The sequence below is a fragment of the Hyalella azteca genome, unplaced genomic scaffold, assembly GCF_000764305.2.
Source record: "Hyalella azteca isolate HAZT.00-mixed unplaced genomic scaffold, Hazt_2.0.2 contig17794, whole genome shotgun sequence".
NCBI lineage: Eukaryota > Metazoa > Arthropoda > Malacostraca > Amphipoda > Hyalellidae > Hyalella > Hyalella azteca.
This window is the reverse complement of record NW_025947564.1, coordinates 55,307-72,864: the sequence shown is the minus strand read 5'-3', so window position 1 is coordinate 72,864 and position 17,558 is coordinate 55,307. Positions and strand designations below refer to the sequence as shown.

The following is a 17,558-nucleotide window of genomic DNA, read 5'->3' as shown; positions in this document are numbered from 1 at the left end:
TGAGTCCGGGCTTATCCAAATTTCTCGGATCGACTACCACTTTGTGATATTGAAGTCGCCGGGACATAAATGTTTCAAATATCTTTAATATAACAAATTTAGTTTGTGTATCAGCAGTGCGTTCGGGTTGTAAGCTCGGCGCCGCAAGTATATAGGGGGCTATGTAAACGCTTATTCACCATACGCCGGAATGTTTATTCGGAGTAAAAATTAGTTCATGACAGAATATGGTGGAATGTAAAGACTAAGATAGGATTGGAATTTGATTTTTAAATCAGAATTTATAGATTGAATTTAAAATCTGCATTTTCCTATTTTTGAACGACAAGCAAGTGGGTGTTCTAAGTTTCATATAACATGTATAGCTTTGAACAGGTATCGATATCTTTTAATACATTAATTTGTATGAACTGGTCTCTTTTTACAATACTTCTCTCTAACTTCACTTCTTGTTTGTCTGTCTGCTACAAATCTTGTAATCGATATTTCACACTTCTACCTATCCAATCGATCTGAAATTTGGCACACTTGCGTAAAGTTGGAGATAATGCATGAATCAAGTGACAGAATAAATGATGAAAGACACTGGATTGTTCAGAATGGTTGTATTTAAAAAGTAATTTTCTAACGCATATTACTTTATAAAGACTCTTGAAAACTCTGCTAGCCAGTGAGGCGTGAAAACTATGCCAGCCGTTCACACTTCATTGCAGAAAAGTCAATCCGCATTGAGAACTTCAGATTCGGAGTGTACCGTACTGCGATGGGGACCTCCTATGGCTTTAGGCACTTGATCACACAGGCTAATATGCCCTCTATCGTGATTACGAGCGGAAAGGAATAGATATTGAATTGTGTAGCTGAGTTTAGTTATTGCATTATAAGGTAGGCGTTGGCGCTAGGGCTTGTTTACGAGCTAAATTTGTGGTGTAGGGCTGCGCTCCCGAATTAATGACGAGGATAACTCTAACTCCTCTTGAGCTTGTTAACGCAATTTTTTGGTGCCATTCCGCTCTAACGGAGAAGTTCTACGTCGCAACTTTTGCCGGAATGAGTCAATAACATTTAGGCTAACAAGTTTTCGAAACCAATTTACGAATCCATCATCCGATCATCGTCAATTCGTCATTATTCAAGATAGGGAAGCCCTTATTTTTTAGGTAGTTTTTTTTATGTAAAACGTCACCATGCTTCTCACCAACGTGCTTCTTAAGCCAAAATCAAAGTAAGATATAATGCCAAATCCTACTATGCAGTAGCCCAGGCCCCAGTAGCTGAGTACTAGGTAGCTAGCTTAGCTAATAGCTATGCGGTCTATATTTGCCAAATGCCACTACCTAGTTGCGGTTTGTCTGGTTTTGACAATAAATAGTAAACTTTCTGGTCACTGTTGTGTTGGAGCCACTGCCACAAGAAATACTATTGTTAATGACACATTATTTGCTAAATACCACTCATTGAATTATTGAAACATTACTTATCATGTTGATTAGGTACTTGAGTCTGGAATTATTTGCCGATCATTACTTTACTTGTGCAACCAATTTTGTGGCCCTTGGTGAACTTATTTCATGCATAAATAAAAAAGGCACATATTTGCAGGGTTCCTACCAGCCATGGAAAACCTGGAACCATCCAAAACATGAAGATATGGCAATATGTACATAGTACTTGAAAGACTTTGATGTGTCAGACTCAAATATGGGGAAAGCAGCTTTGACGAGCCATGCCACCTTTGAAGAGCTATGCATTTCTACGTTTGCTATTATCAGCTGTAGGAGATGATTGATTATGCATGGTTAGTCTTATCAGTTGTGCCAAACTGTCATGCTGGTCTTGGAAAATTATATTGATGGTCATGTAAAATTAAGTCATGGAATTTTTTTTCAGAATACCAGTACAAACACTGTATTTGTCGACAATTTTTGTGCGGTTTAACTTATATATAGTTATATGATTACTTTATTTGTTAACTGCTACAAATTTTCTAATTGATATTTAACACAATTCTTCCTCTCCAATCGATCTGAAATTTTGCACACATGCGTAAAGTTGGAGACAATGCATGAATCAATTGACAGAATAAATAATTTTGAAAGTTTAAATTTTTTACGTATAAAAAAATTAAAAATGGATTATTTTAATATTTGAAAATAAAATTAGAAATTCATTGTGCATGTGTAACATTGGAGACACCGGATACTTTAAGAGTGTTGTCGCTAGAAATGTAATTTTTAAACACATATTATTTTTATTATATAATAGACCATTTGTATCTTCACTATCTTGTCTCATTTTTTACCATTTTTCAGTCATAGTATCTGCCATTTGCAACTCCAGTACCATTTACAATAATTATTAACAGGCAATTCTTCTTTGATGTAGGTTTTAACTGTCCATTGTAGTTTATTCATGGAATATTCCCCTACTCCTTGGTCACAATATCAAATTTGATTAAATTAAATTCTTGTTTGAATTATAATAGAATTGTTTAAACATGATATATTATACATTATTATATTAGATAGTTCATTGAAATGCAAAGATGAATGAATGCATGTGATGGTTTTGATGTTTATTATGGAGTTTACCTACTAATATGTCTGTATTACCAGACAGGTGATGGTGGTAATCAAGTCCTTGGTGTCTGGCCACAAGAGGATATACATCAAGGATCGAGGCGATGAAAAAATTGAGGTCATCCGCTTTGATCCCTATAGTAAGTTTTAAATTCTAAGTACAAAAAGCATTCATGGTACGAGTGTGGAATAGAAATAATGTCAGAAATTAATACACCCATACTGACATTTTTGCATCCATGATATCATGCAAGGTCATATTATTATATGTGAAACATCAGTGGATTTAGAACAATTAATATATTTAGCTACGAGCTAAATTCATCAAGAGTATGCTATGTTAGAAAAATGATTGGAATCACTGTATGTGCAATTATTTTTCAAAACCTTCAAAAGTGAAGAAATTCTAAAATGAGCTCTTGCATGTTAATAATTACTACTTGAAGCAAACATAAATTTTATTGATGAAAATATCAAAATTATTTTGAATTTCAGAAAATATGAATATTACAAGCAAGAAACTTGAAGTTCAAGAAACAGGATTGAAAGAAATATATATTTACTATCAATAGTAGATAATATTTTTAATTTGCTAAAACACTAATGCATTTTTATCATTTTGTGCAGTTGGCCAAGAGAGTGTCTACAGAGAATTGAAACGCATCCGGTCCATGTCTTAGGGACTTTTGGCTGTACATATTAATAATAAATAATCTTTCACGATAAAGTACTCTTCTCCCTTTCTTTGAAGCTTCACATAAAAAATTGAATTATTTTTCAAATGAAATTGGTCAACAATTTTCTTGAATAATTTATCACCAGATCAGATTACTCTGCGCAGCCATGAAGATAATATCCACCAACAAGCTTACGTATGTCTGTAAGTGTCTTCCTGTGTAACTTCACGATTTTTTTTTTATTTTGCACTCTTGTCCTCATACCGTAGGAATTACGTTTTTAAGAACAGCACTAATGGCCAAGCTAAAACTTGATTTTAATTAATTTCTAATTTGAAAAAAGTAAAAACCATTTAGTTGGAATGAACTTATTGATAACATTTTTTAGAAGACAAATTTTACTTCCAATTTTGAAAAAGATATAATTCCCTAATGTTGCACATTAAAAATTTAATCATGTACAAAATTTACCAGAGCAATTAAGAAGCATTGAAAAATTATTGAAAAGTTCTGCTTGCATTCCCAGTTGCAATTTAATAAATAATAAATACAGATTTATTCTGAATGATGGACTTCATTGAAAATTTTAAAAATTTATTTAAGTATAAATTCAAAATGACTAATTTATGCAAAAATGTATTAAAATATGCATTTAAGAATTACTTTTTAAAGACAACTCTTCTAAAGAATACAGCATCTCTGATGCTGCACATGCACAAAGAATTTCTAATTTTATTTTCAAATACAAATAAAAAGATAAATTATGAAAAAAATTATAAATAAAAAAATTAAAGTTTCAAAATTATTTATTCTGTCAATTGATTTATGCATTGTCTCCAACTTAACGCAAGTGTGCAAAATTTCAGATTGATGGGAAAGGTAGAAGTGTGTTAAATATCAATTATAAGATTTGTAGCACAGACAAAAAAACGGGAAGTGAAGTTAAAGAGAAGTGTTGTAAAAAGAAGAAAAATTTCAAGTTTTTTTGCATATTAACACGTTTTTAACACGTTTTTCTTAGCTTAGCTTCGCGTTTGTTTGTTTGTTGTTAACATTGACAACGAAAATTAGCCCACTTCTGATTGCTCTAGAGATCTGAAATTCGGCATGCAGGCTATTTTCGCCTAACAATTTCAAATACAATCATAAAAACTAGCAATTAGAGACCTAAATTAGCTTAATTGAGTAAAGTATATATATAAAATACAATCATAAAAGCTAGCAATTAGAGACCTAAATTAGCTTAATTGAGTAATGTATATATAAATAGTATATATATAGTATGACGTGCGGGCGCTGACGTTCTAGACGAGCAGGCGCTGACGCTGCGTATCATCGATACGTACGTCAAGTCAAGTAAATTGATCAAATTTCCAAAATTCGTGTGTTGTGTGCTTTTCGCTTTAATCATAAATCTGCCCGACACACGTTTTTTTGGGGCGAGCCACAATTTATTTTCTACTTTTTAGTCCACAAGAAAAACGTGGTTTTATTTAAAGTTTTTTTCAAGTATTTTATTTATACATGTTCTATATGTGAACATTGTGCTGAACAGCAAACATCTGAACAGTAGCCAAACTCGTCCCACGCCCAAGAAAGCATATCTTCTGTAACCGAGTGCACTGCAGCAGTGATACGGTTCTTCAGATTGACCAAAGTTGCTGGTAAAGGCAGGGTGTAACCTGCCTCTTGATGTAACCCCATAAGAAATAGTCACATGGGCTGAGTTCAGGTGATCTCAGTGGCCAGAAGTGTAGAGCCAGATCTTCATTTCCTATGTGTTCTTTCCAATGCTCTGGAAGTGACTGATTCCATTCATTTCTACAACTACCCCCGATACCAACCAATTTTGCATTTGAATAGGTTAAAAAAAACTTTGAATCCTTTTCTATTGGTGTATAAATTATTCATTTTGAATTTACACTTGAATAAATAAAAATTTATTAAATATGGTCCATCATTTAGAATAACCCTGTATAATCAACCCCTTTAGTTTAGAGTTTCTTGTGCAGAAGGAAAGATGACCTGAAGATGAGGGAAGTGACCTAAGTTACCTCGACACAGGTATAATTTTGAATATTACACAGACGCCTCATCTAATAATAATAGTATGAATTCAAGTACTCCAGAATTGTTTAAATAGAAAATCTAATTCTAAGCATTCAAGTAATAGGTTTTAATAGGAGAAAACGGCGGGGTGGCTTATACAGCTCGATCTGGATAGGCCCGTCAACTTGCCCTTTATCTTCACCAAGCTCATTTATCAACTTTACTATAAGGTCCATTCCTTCAGCTGACTGAAGATCAAATTCTTCTTCACCTTGAATTTGAAGAATAAACCTTCTCATTGTTCCATTCATTGAAACTTTTACAATTATTTCCAAAGGACTTTGGCCACCATATTTATTGTTGCGCTTGTTAGACTTGAATGAAGTCCTAGCAGGATTGACTGCAGCCAAGTTAGATAAGGTGTTTGTTGCTTGAGCAACAGCAGCATTTAGAATTTTGCCAACAAGATCTTCATCTTTTCCACTATCTTTAGAAACGGTTTGCAGTTGCATTAATGGAATAGGAGCAGAGAAATCAGTCAAATCTTTGCAGATATCAGTTGCTTTTATTTCCGGCATTTGTTTGTAGGTTTTGGCTGATAATTCTGCATTTCTGATAGCTGATGCCACAGTGTTGGCCCCAGTGATTTCATCTTCTTCTTCAAGCTCTTTGAGTTGTATCTCTACAGCATCTTCAGCAACAGAACTGGGGTTCACTTGCTCAGCACTAGGGTGAATGAAGCGGATATGATTGTCAAAATACTCCCTACGACCAAACTTGAAATTACAAACTGAACACTCATAAAAAGTGGTCTTGTCATGGTTGACAAGATGAGATACTAGAAGAGTGCGGTCAGGAAACTTTTTGTTGCATTTACGACAGACATATGGTCTCACTTTGCCATGCACCACCCTCTTGTGTCTACAGACATCTCCTCTGCGGGTAAAGTATGTGCCACAAATATCACAACGATGTGGTCGCACTCCTGAATGTGTTTTAAAGTGTTGTTTCATTGAGGATTCCTTGATTTTCTTGAAACACACTGAACACTCTACATAGTTCAAGGGATCATCTACATTCCTTCGAAATGCAGTGTAAACATTATCAGAGTCATGATCAATATCAAATTCAGCATTAGCAACTTCTATGCCTAAATCATCCTCTGAAACATTATCTGTAGCCAAACTATTTTCATTACTATCGATTTTTGCATCTTTAGCTAATGGTACTTTAGCATGAAGATAAGGATCAACATTGTTATTTGAATTGGTATTACCATCTATAGATTCTATATTTGATGAATCATCTTCAGAACCATTTGAGTTGAAATAGATAGGATCTGGTTCATCAGTGATAGGTTCAATTTTTTCAATTTCAGCAAGCTTGATAATTTCAGAATCACTTCTTGCTGATTTTTTAGAAGTTTGATGAAGCAGTGGAAGTTGAGGTGTAGATTCGACTGAACTTGAAGATGCCACTGGTTGAAGTTCATTGCATTTTTCACATTGGCAATTGGGGATGAAGCCCGACCATATTCCAAGGATGTGATGCAAGGAGATTTTTTTGCCTCTTGTTGTCATGGTGGCTTTCTGAGCTGAATTCCCATCAATGGCTAATTTGGCTCTCTTTGGGGGCATGTTTGTTTAGGCAGTTTCATATGTTTTACCTGAAATGGTATAAATTATTCAATAGAGCAGAGTAAACATGTCTTAAACTATCTCAAACAATGATATATTTTAGAAAATTACAATGCAAACTATAAATTTAGACAATGCATTGAAATAAAGACTGTAAAAAGGAAAACAATAGAATTTTTTTACCTTTATTTTTCTTTACCAAAAACCTGAAAAATGTGCACATCAGAGCCCAGGTGGTAGCAGCAGACAACTCAAATTCAATCAAAGAAGCAGAAGAAAAATGTCAATGCAATGTCCACTGAAGTAAGGACTAAGGAGACTCCAGGTCCAGAGCAATCCACTGACAACATGGATTTAGACACACAATTAATCTTTTATTGTTCTAAAAGATAAATTTTTGATTCACTCAGCTAGGCCAATTGGATCCTTTAGAAAGGAAGGGGCATTAGGTCCTTGGCCACAACCAATATAGCCTGGCCACATCCTGAACCTTAGTCAAACAAGTCTATGGTGCAATTCTATGGTTAATATAAAAGAACATGGTATTTTGAGATTGTGTAACAATCAATGCTTATTTGCAGACCACTCCACAGCACACTAACACCACCTCTCACATGACACTTGCAACGACATTCAATGGGCAATAAATTTGACTAGGTTCAAAATGAAGTAAAGTTTCAAGTCATTAGGTGACTAATAAATATTATAAATTTACGTTTCAACATAGATTTCAATGCTGTTAACATAGAGGAACTTCAAAATATTTCTCTTATCATATATACTTATTGAATAAATTATAATTTGGCTATAGCCATCACTGATCACTCAATATTGCTTTGAGACCTAACAAACCTATCAGAAATCAGAACAATAAATAAAGTTATCATTTATGTTCTGGCATACTTCTGCTAGTGTAGTACCGGTATGTGCACTTGAACACATAGGTACTCACATAGCATATTGATTGTTGTGAACAATGTTGTTGGGCTTCATTGCAGATACTGAAGCCTTGTAAAAATCAAGATGTTCAAGGTAATTTAGTTGCAAAAGGCATATGGCTAGCCCACAAGCAAATGAGCCCAGGTTTGAATTTGGCAAGTGGATTGGATGGTTGAGTACAGCAAGATTGGAGCAGTGAGTTTAAGTTTAGGATTTGCAGCTGCAAATTCTGCTAGCATCTGCTAAATTTTCAGTACTAAGTGATTTTTATTTGCAATTTTGATACCGGTGCAGCTGCATCTTGTTACTAGTGAGTTTGTATTAGAAAAATTTTCAAATGTTGACAATTTGACATACATTTACAATACATAGTATGATTGTAGTCATTGTAATTTGTACAGCTTGATGCTAGCTGGCTTATGGCTAATCTTCAATGCTGGCACCACTGACCACTGCACGTGCACGATATACCATATCAACAAATTTTCAGGTTTTAAAGTTGCATATAAACTTCCTGGAGTTAGTGCTTAGTGGAGTAGCATTTCTGATATGATAGGATTGTTAGGTCTCAAAGAAATATTGTTGAATATCAACAAATTCAAATAAACGTGTAGTGAAGTGATTTGATTCTTTAGTAATTTTCGCTTATGGCGGTATTATTGCAGATTAACTACATCCAAAAAAAAGGGTGTTTTTTTTATGGATTTCAGATTCGTAATCTACACCCCAAAAAACATATAATTAAAAAAAAAACACCCTTTTTTTTGGATGTAGTTAATCTGCAATAATACCCTTATGGCTGCAACTTGTAGAAAAATTTTCACAGATAGACGAAGCCAAAATATAAAGAAATAGAAGAAAAAATCAAAACAAGTACCTAACCAAAAGAACAAAAATAATAAACAGAACCAGCAAACTCAAGCAAAAAGCCAGCTGTGCCTTAAATAAATTTTAATTATCAATATGTTTAATTAAGAAACTTACGTCGCAAATACTGTCGAAAAAGTACTTCAGTTCTTTGAGAGTATTAATCGCAAACGTGTTGTTTTGTCTGCTTCTTGAGGAAGTGGAGTCGTCCTCACTCCTCCATACACGAAACACCTCACGGCTCAAAAGGCTCCCTCGTCTGGCAAGCCAATCTGTAATAAATAAGGCCATTAGGCAAAATAATTGTGTCTTATGAGAGTTAAATTGTGCACCGGATTAGTCTACAGGTTAGTAACCCTTACGGCCTTACCTAGCAGGCTAGCACTAATCTTGTCATTTGGACACAAGGATTCACAGGGCAATCGCAAACGTGCTTTGGCATCGAACGCAACTGACTTTTTCCGGTACTCAGGATGATTGCATGAAAGTGAAACATACGACAAAGTCACAAAGATGCTAATTCATTGCTGAAAATTGGAAGCGAAAAAAATTCGGTTATTTGGGTAATAAGCTATTACAACATTTATTTCAGTTCATGCACCACTAGATAAATAGCATCACTGGCTTGAAGAATTCATCATATGATCACACTACGGCATAACAAACCTTTTTCTAACTTTGGCAGGTCTTATCCATGTTGACGGTAATTCACTATTATGTGATATTTCGAAAACATTCTATTATCTACGGCGTTTAAATATTTTTTTTTCGCCGCGGGCACTCCAGCACCTAGAAGTAAACGAACGGAAGTGAATTTACTGCTGAATAATTTTGGGCATGTCTGCAAACATTTAAGCCTCGTAAGGATTTGCTGTATCTAGATATTTTGTGAGTATTAATAAAAAATGAAGAGGTAATGTCATCAGCCATAAATCATAATTAATAACAATGACACATTCAGACGCGGCAAAAACCGCTAACCACTGCTATTAAACCATCATATATGGTCCTGAAAAACTCAGACAGGGCAAGTCATCATAAACTTGAACATGTAAAATTGGGGGCTTTCCACTGTTTATCTAGTAATAAAATCATTAATTAAATTCGTTCAATCATTCACCGAGTGAGGACACGCCGAATGTAGGATGCCGACAGAGATTGGCGTGGTCAAGTGCGCTCCGAAGCGCACTATTTTTATGAATTTGTTCATATTAAGAGAGGTAAAAAATTAGGAAAATGCTACTCCAGGAAGTTCTTGTACAAATTTAACGCCGTCTGAAAATTTATTTATATGGTATATCGTGCAGTGGTGTCAGTGTTGAAGATTAGCTATAGCCTAGCGTCAAGCTGTACAATGTACATGTATGTCAACATTCGAAAATCTCATAAACTCACTACTAACGAGGTGCAGCTGCAGCGGTATCAAAATTGCGAATAAGAATCACTTAGTACTGGATAATTTAGCAGACGCTAGAAGAATTTTACTGCTAACTGCAAGTTCAAACCCAAAACTCGCTGCTCCAATCCTGCTCTACTTGACCATCCGATCCACTTACCGAATTCGAACCTGGCCGTACGCTTTACAAAACTAAATTATCTCGGCCATTTTTTTACGAGGCTAAAGTAGGTACCCACAAAAACGCCCACCAACATCGTACACAACATTCGATATGTTATGATAGTAAAACTTAAATGGTAGCTTTGATAGAAATTTTCATTATTCTGATAGGTTTGTTATGACTACACGTCCCAAATTCAAGTAGTTAATAAATATTACAAGCTGAATATCTTAACAGGGTTTCAGTCTTCTTTATGTTTTCTGCATGCGCTGTTAGCTAATGCAAAAGCATGATTTACTTTGGACAAGCGTTCATTATAGTGACCTTGCCCTGTTCGTACTGTATTTATTTCACTGTGAATCCCGAATTGCCGCCGCTGCTCCTGGACGCTTTAACCTTTAGAGGCCACGTGTTCCGTACTCAATTGTGTTTACCTACCAACGTAAGGAATGAAACCGTGATCGGTACTGAGCTATATAAAACTCCATTTGAAGAACCGAGGTGAATGAGACAATTTTTATTACATTTTTGGAAGTACAAATTAAAATTTACTGTTACACTTTATTTGTATAAACTTCTTGATACGACGCTAATACTTGAAAAATAGAGTGCAAATCGAACTACTTATTTAGAGAAGAGGAGCGGCTGTTTTCATCCAAAGTTCAGCTGCAGGACACATTTAATGCGCGTCAAGTAACTCGTCCGGCCAGGATGCAATTCTAATTGAATTAGTTGAGGCCGAAGTATGTGGGGTAGACTGTACAGAGTACACATGCACCCGCCTTTAAATTACATTGGCAAGGTAATTTGAATGTGGACTGTGCCAAAAGATGCACGGTAGCACCGAAACACGTAAACTTTTGTCTCAATACATGCATATATTTCTAACCCAAAGCGAGCATATCAGCCTACAATATTCTTTTTATTATTGAGGAACCAGCAGGAGCCTCATGTTCGCATCCTGCTTCATCAAGTGGAGCAAACTGCAGGCACTAGACGAGCAATCTGGCATGCCATGTTCGGGGTCAACCATCAGTTTAAATTCGAGTGTGCATCAGTCGTATCGGGTGCTTTGTGCTGACCAGACGGTTCATGAAGAACGCGCGACTATATGAAGGCACACGCAAAACAACTATCACGGTTTCCGATTTTATTGCAAACTGGGTTTCTATATTTTTTTAAATATCTCCTAAAAATTCCAATGGAGTTAAATTAAAAGCCCCCTACTCGAATTGATCTTCTATACTTAACTATACATATATATAATATTACATGCATACATGTTAAAGTTCGTGGGTTTGATGGCTGGCGCCGAATAATACACAGGAGCTGTTCGGGCGCGTATTTACAATTCTTATTTTGATTAATCAAGTGGAATAACAGATTAGGGTAATCATTAGAACAGTGACCAAAAAGTTATTCAGCGACTAAAAACTAGCCACATCGCAGCGGAATCTACAAATTGTCAACAAGATGGGACTTCTCTTTCTTCAGAAATTTTTTTAATTAAGAGGCGGGAACTCGGAGGGCCAGATTGCGGAAGACTAAAAGTAATCAGCAACTTTAACCTTTAAAACAGACTGAGAAGGTCCTGGTGAGAAACAATAGGAAAGAAGATACCCGGTACGAACGGCTAATTGCACGAGACTGACAGCAGGCAAGAAATAAGGACCAGGAAAGGTACTGTGAGTTATACTGCCTTACGCAAGTTCACGAATGTTCGGCGTACACGATAGCTGACTTGCCTACACAACAACTGACTTGCCTACACATCAACTGACTTGCCTATATCACATCAAATGACCTGCCTACACATCAACTGACTTACCTACACATCAACTGACTTGCCTACACATCAACTGACTTGCCTATATCACATCAAATGACCTGCCTACACATCAACTGACTTGCCTATACTCAATAACTGGCTTAATTGCATATATAGAAATTCAAGTCCACCACTGTCCAGACTTAACAATAACTCAACACTATACAACTGACCAGCCTAATCACTTAACTCTGGAATTACACAACTTGATCCTCCTGAAAATAACTAGCTCTGACAAAGGATAAGGAACAATGCCTCTGGGGACCCGAAATCCTGTAGGACTCCCGCCGGCAGAAGAGAGTGACCGTAAGTCAGGTTACTCTGAGGGTAGCAGCGATACCGCCAGCCTCGACAGCGACAGGTGATATACGATTTGCTTGCGTGAAAAAAATTAAGAAATTCCGATGAATTAATTTCCGCTAAAAATATATGCGTTATTACTAAGAAATTTGTATTATTACTAGCGAATTGAGGCAATAGAAGTAAAAGTAACAATGGTTTATTTCGATACAATAGGTATATTGTAATGAAGAAACATACAGTATCTATTTAAGAATTACATGAAATGAAATAATCTTTTACCATTCTGATAAATATTTCCGCATTGTTTAAGTACCTTAAAACCCTCAATTTCAATTATTTATTAGTCTCCATAGATGTATACAGTTATAAATTTTGTTTTAAAAATTTTATAAAGACCTCAAGAATCTCGGTGACATTTCGTTGTGTAGTTTTTTTTTCAACATAAGATCTAAACGCTCTAATTTTTTTCTGCCTTTGTTGCACTTTAAGTTCAAAGATGCGATATGATTTAACAGTAATCTAAACTAATAAATGAAATTGTAAGTACGAAATACCTCATAGAAATCTTAAAGTCGTTTATAGGCCATCCCAGCCTGTTCTTCAGCGCCGACAAGACTATATTATATTTTGTTGTAATACAACTAATTCTAAGAAATATAGCATGAATATATTGCTACTAAAGCAGCTAATTCATTGAACACAATAAACAATTGCAGTCTCCGCCAGGGCGACGCATTACAGCGCTTCTGAGAGCATCACCAGCTACACACCAGAAACCAGTGCTGCTGAAAACGATGGTTGGTAATTTAGTTGATATGATTGGTTATTGTAGAACATTTTTATATTGTAATGATCAGTGGAAATATAGAGTGATCTCTCAGAACAACGAATGGGTCAAATCGTCGAAATACTGAGGCACTTTATTACGTACATACAGCACGAGTATATAGAGCGGATTTATCGCTGATACGTTCCTTTGCTGGGCAAAACTGGGCCAGAATTACCCACTTACAGGCAAAAAGTACATCGCTTTTTGGACAATGCCTCATTTATTTCTATGAGTTTTCTCACAACAAATATAATACGTGACAGTCACATGGTTCAAATGAAGTAAGACAATAATAGAAAATGCACACACAGGTAGAAAAATGAAGTTCAATTCAAGTATAATTAAAGCTTAGTAAGTTATCCTGCACGCATGTTTATTATTTTTCGAGACTATTGAAATTGATATCTAATTATTATCAGCAAATAAAGAGATAACTGCTAAGCATAAATAACTCTGAATTAGCGTCGTAAGATTGCGGAAAAGTATTGATGGATTCAAGTTTAATGGACTACAAAGAATACCTTGAGGAAACGTGAAACGTACGTCGCATAATCTCAAACACTAATCTGATAAAAACGAAGAAAATTATTTCTGTATAAGAGTGAATGCACTAGAGTTCCATATGATGACGATCCCCTGATTTCCGAATCAATGTCAGTAAAGAATGATATTAAATGTATGAAATAGTTATTTTAAATAAAGGTCTCTGAACAGTCCCGCGCGGTTGGCAGGCTTCGCTGTTCAATCCCATGCAGCGTCTCAACGGCCTACTGCGCTACGCTGCTCGGTCCGATCTCACTATCAAGTTCTTGGACTCGGAAAAGTCGTACAAGGTGAAATAATATGGGAAATTTTCATGAGCGAGGCAAGTCGTGCAAAGTGAAATACTGTGAGATATTTTTATAAGCGAAACAAATCTCACAAAGTGAAATATTACGGAAATTTTTCGAGAGACGAAACTTGCGAAGTGAAGCACAACGGTAATTTTTCAGGGGCGAGACGAGACTAAAAGATGAAAATCGACGCTACCGTTGAAGGACTACGACGAAACTCATAACTATTATTTAGTTTACAATAAAAACCTTAAAGAATATGATTCACATCTTAAGATCTCTAACTTGGTGATCACCCCCGTAGGTGCATCGGTTAGTCCTGGCCATGAGTTCAGCCGTGCTGGAAGAAAAAGTTTATTCCAAGCCGAGCTCTGAACTCGTGCTTGACGTGGCCTCGCCAGCCGCGTTCAAGTGGCTGCTCGCCAACATGTACATGGGGTGCAAGAACCTGCCCAGCGTTGAACTGGCCTCTCATGTCTACTCACTGGCTTTTATGTATGAAATGACAGCAGTGATGGGACATTGCAAGCAGGTGAGAGAGAGAGAGTATGGGGATAGTCCGGCCGTGTTCCGGCCTTTCATGTATGAACTATTATATGTCGGCGGTGATGGGAGTCATCATGGGACAGTGCAAGCGAGTGAGGTTAAAGTTTGAAAAAAAAAAAAACGATTGTGATTCGAAGAAATCTAGGGGCGATTTTACAAATGCTAATAATAGATTATAACAAAGCTAGGATTTACTTTTTTGCCTAACCCTTGCTATTAAGCTCTACATTTCCAGAATTCAAAGATAGCAAGTACTTATAAGTACGGGTATAGTATAGTATAGTATAAGTATAGTATAAGTATCAATTATTCAACGATAGATATCCAACCCATAAATTTTGAATGAAGAAGCACTCGATGGAAAGACAACAAGATAATAATTTAGTCATTTAGTTTTCGATATTATTAAACATTTTCGTGATAACAATGTAAGACTGAGCTGAATTTTGCTCTTACCTTGTGCCCAAACCAAGAATACTATACCCAAAAAACTGCGTAGCTTATTTAATGTATTAAATTTGCTGACCTCGAGGGTAAGCAAACTAACATAATTATGTGTATTTTCCTCCTCAATTACCAGTATTTGCTACACAAAGTGAGCACCGACAACTGCCACTTCGCGTACCAGGGCGCGATGACGTGTGGGGACATGGAGTTAGCCTCGCGCTGCGCTCAGGTGAACGTTTTATACAGTTTATTTCTTCCCGTTACACAAGATAAACAATATATAATTTACAAAGTATTTTACAAACGAAAACTAACTGATGAGGATAAAAATCTGACTATGTTTGTGTTCTAACTTCAACTACAATAACACCTTGGTATGCTTCAACTGCATTAATACCATGAATGGATGCTGGAGTTCAAAGCAGCTGTCATATTTTTTAACCAAACTAAACAATTAATCGTAAACAACGATTGGCGTTTCCTTATTGTTCTTGAACAATAAAATTTGCCATGAACGTTGGTCACGCTCCATAACTCTTGATCGATACGCAGCGAGCATCGAAAATTGAATTTTTTTTATCACTAAACGCTTCGCAATGACTAATGTCTAAATATTTTTCGCAGTCTCTCAAGTAAAACATGGCAAATGAAGAGTAAACATTTTTCGAATACAATACTTTTTGCTGCTACTAAGGCGTGAGTGCAAATAGCAAGCTCATGCTTAGCACTTTTCGTAGTTTATAACTCTTAAGTGCAATATCTATAGCAAATGAAGGGTTCACATTAATTCAATGCATAACGTTCCGCTGCTACCAATGCTCGAGTGCAGATAGCGAGTGGGGCGTGGGCGCAGGGCCGCAGCGCTGTGATGCGAGCCCTGCCGCGGCAGGCGCTGTACCACCTGCTTGAACAGGACAGACTGTGCCTCTCCAGCGAGTGCTCCCTCTTCCAGGCCGTCGTCGACTGGTGAGTTACCTGGACCTCCATTCAATTATTCTACATCGTTATGGTCAATGGAAATATCGAGTGCATGGTTATCTATGAGGAATCGTGATTGTGTAACGAATGATCGACTTGGATAAACGGTGTTGTAATCGATACACGTGGAATGTACGGCTGATTGGGTTAACATGTAGTGTAATGAACATGTAGTGTAAGAAATGAACGAATTGGATAAATATGTGGTTTCGTGATAGTGGAATGAGTGGCGCGCATGAGTAAAAACCTGAATAGGACTTAAAGAAAGAAAAATCTCTAGATAAAAATACCCACTCATTGCTAGTGTAGTTAATAGACTGCAACTACAAAAAGCGAAGTTTGGATTCAGTTAATAGGCATCAATATAAATCCCTTGCAAAATATACACAGTAATTAATTTTTGCAGGGGGCAGCATGCCCTTAAGAGCCAGGGCGAAGGTACGGACGTGAGGTCACAAGTAGAAGAGTTCTTGCCCCTCATTAGGTTCCTGGCCATGACCCCGGAGGAATTCCTCGACAAAGTTTCTCCGTCGCAAGTTTTGACCGCGGACGAATGCGTCTCGATCTTGATGAACATCCGTGGTCGCAACGCCCCGCTGCCTACGACCTTCTACTGCAGCCTCATGGGGCCTCGCCAGACGGTGTTCGACGACGGATTGCTGCAGGTTCTCACCAACTGTCCACACAATTCCAAGAAATCCAAGAACTCGGACCTGGGAAACAAGAGCTACAGGCAAGGCCTTGGGTTCAAGTTATATTTCTCATCGAGCATTTACATGAAGAGTGTGCAGATAAGCAGCGGTTTCTTGCCTCGGGACGGGCAACTTCTGCTGCTGGACTCTGAGGGCAAAGCTATCATGGAGGCTGTGGATGGCGAGTTCATGGGACACCAATGCACGTGTGGGAAAGTTCCTACCCCACACAGCAATCTCCTCTCGTGGACATTCAATCCGCCTTTTTCGATTCAAGGCAAGAAAGAATACATCGGGAAAGTGCGGCACAGCAAGAGCGATATTCAAATCGAAACTATCAAAGAAATCATGCCGGGGGTCACGATCTGCGGGCAAATCACGGCCTCACCTTTTAAGATAGAGTTTTACTTGCGCTGAAACGCTAATAAAATAAGACTACTTATAAGAAATAGTAACACTACCAAACGAGAAATGTAATAAATCTGTGAAAACTATCAAGGCGTTTGCCCAGATTATCAACAACTGGATAAATTCATAAAAATTGTTAGGTTTAAAGCAGACGTTTTGAGGTTCTTCAATTATTAGTGTTAGTAGTAATCTACAGTTGCATGTGAAATCTGGTCTGAGGAAAGACCACTCAAAAATACAAGAGGTGAATCTGACGTCTCACTGAACTTTATTTAATTTCTGCTACAATTTCCTTTCAAGGAAACAACATTTCTACTCTTCAAAATCATCAATTTCAAGATAAGTTCTTAAGCAAATCTAAAAGCATTACTGAGAGTGGACATTATC

The 17,558-nt window shown here is 36.7% G+C and overlaps 2 protein-coding genes across 2 annotated transcripts; one reads left to right on the top strand and one right to left on the bottom strand.

Moving 5' to 3' along the window:
- Positions 1–5,187: 5,187 nt before the first annotated feature.
- On the bottom strand, positions 5,188–9,205 carry LOC108674184 (zinc finger protein Aiolos). The gene is made up of 3 exons (XM_018162099.2): positions 9,119–9,205; positions 8,866–9,020; positions 5,188–6,971 (listed from the first exon to the last, which is right to left on the bottom strand). Exon 3 carries the CDS (start codon positions 6,940–6,942, stop codon positions 5,419–5,421), a length of 1,524 nt encoding a protein of 507 aa, XP_018017588.1. The 5' UTR covers positions 6,943–6,971; positions 8,866–9,020; positions 9,119–9,205; the 3' UTR covers positions 5,188–5,418.
- A 2,172-nt stretch (positions 9,206–11,377) lies between these two features.
- Positions 11,378–17,425, top strand: LOC108674194 (BTB/POZ domain-containing protein 2). Its single transcript, XM_018162111.1, has 7 exons — positions 11,378–12,496; positions 13,165–13,235; positions 13,982–14,100; positions 14,405–14,632; positions 15,227–15,322; positions 15,923–16,059; positions 16,478–17,425. The coding sequence occupies exons 1-7, from the start codon at positions 12,387–12,389 to the stop codon at positions 17,178–17,180; spliced, it is 1,464 nt and encodes a 487-aa protein (XP_018017600.1). The 5' UTR covers positions 11,378–12,386; the 3' UTR covers positions 17,181–17,425.
- The last annotated feature ends 133 nt before the right edge of the window (positions 17,426–17,558 follow it).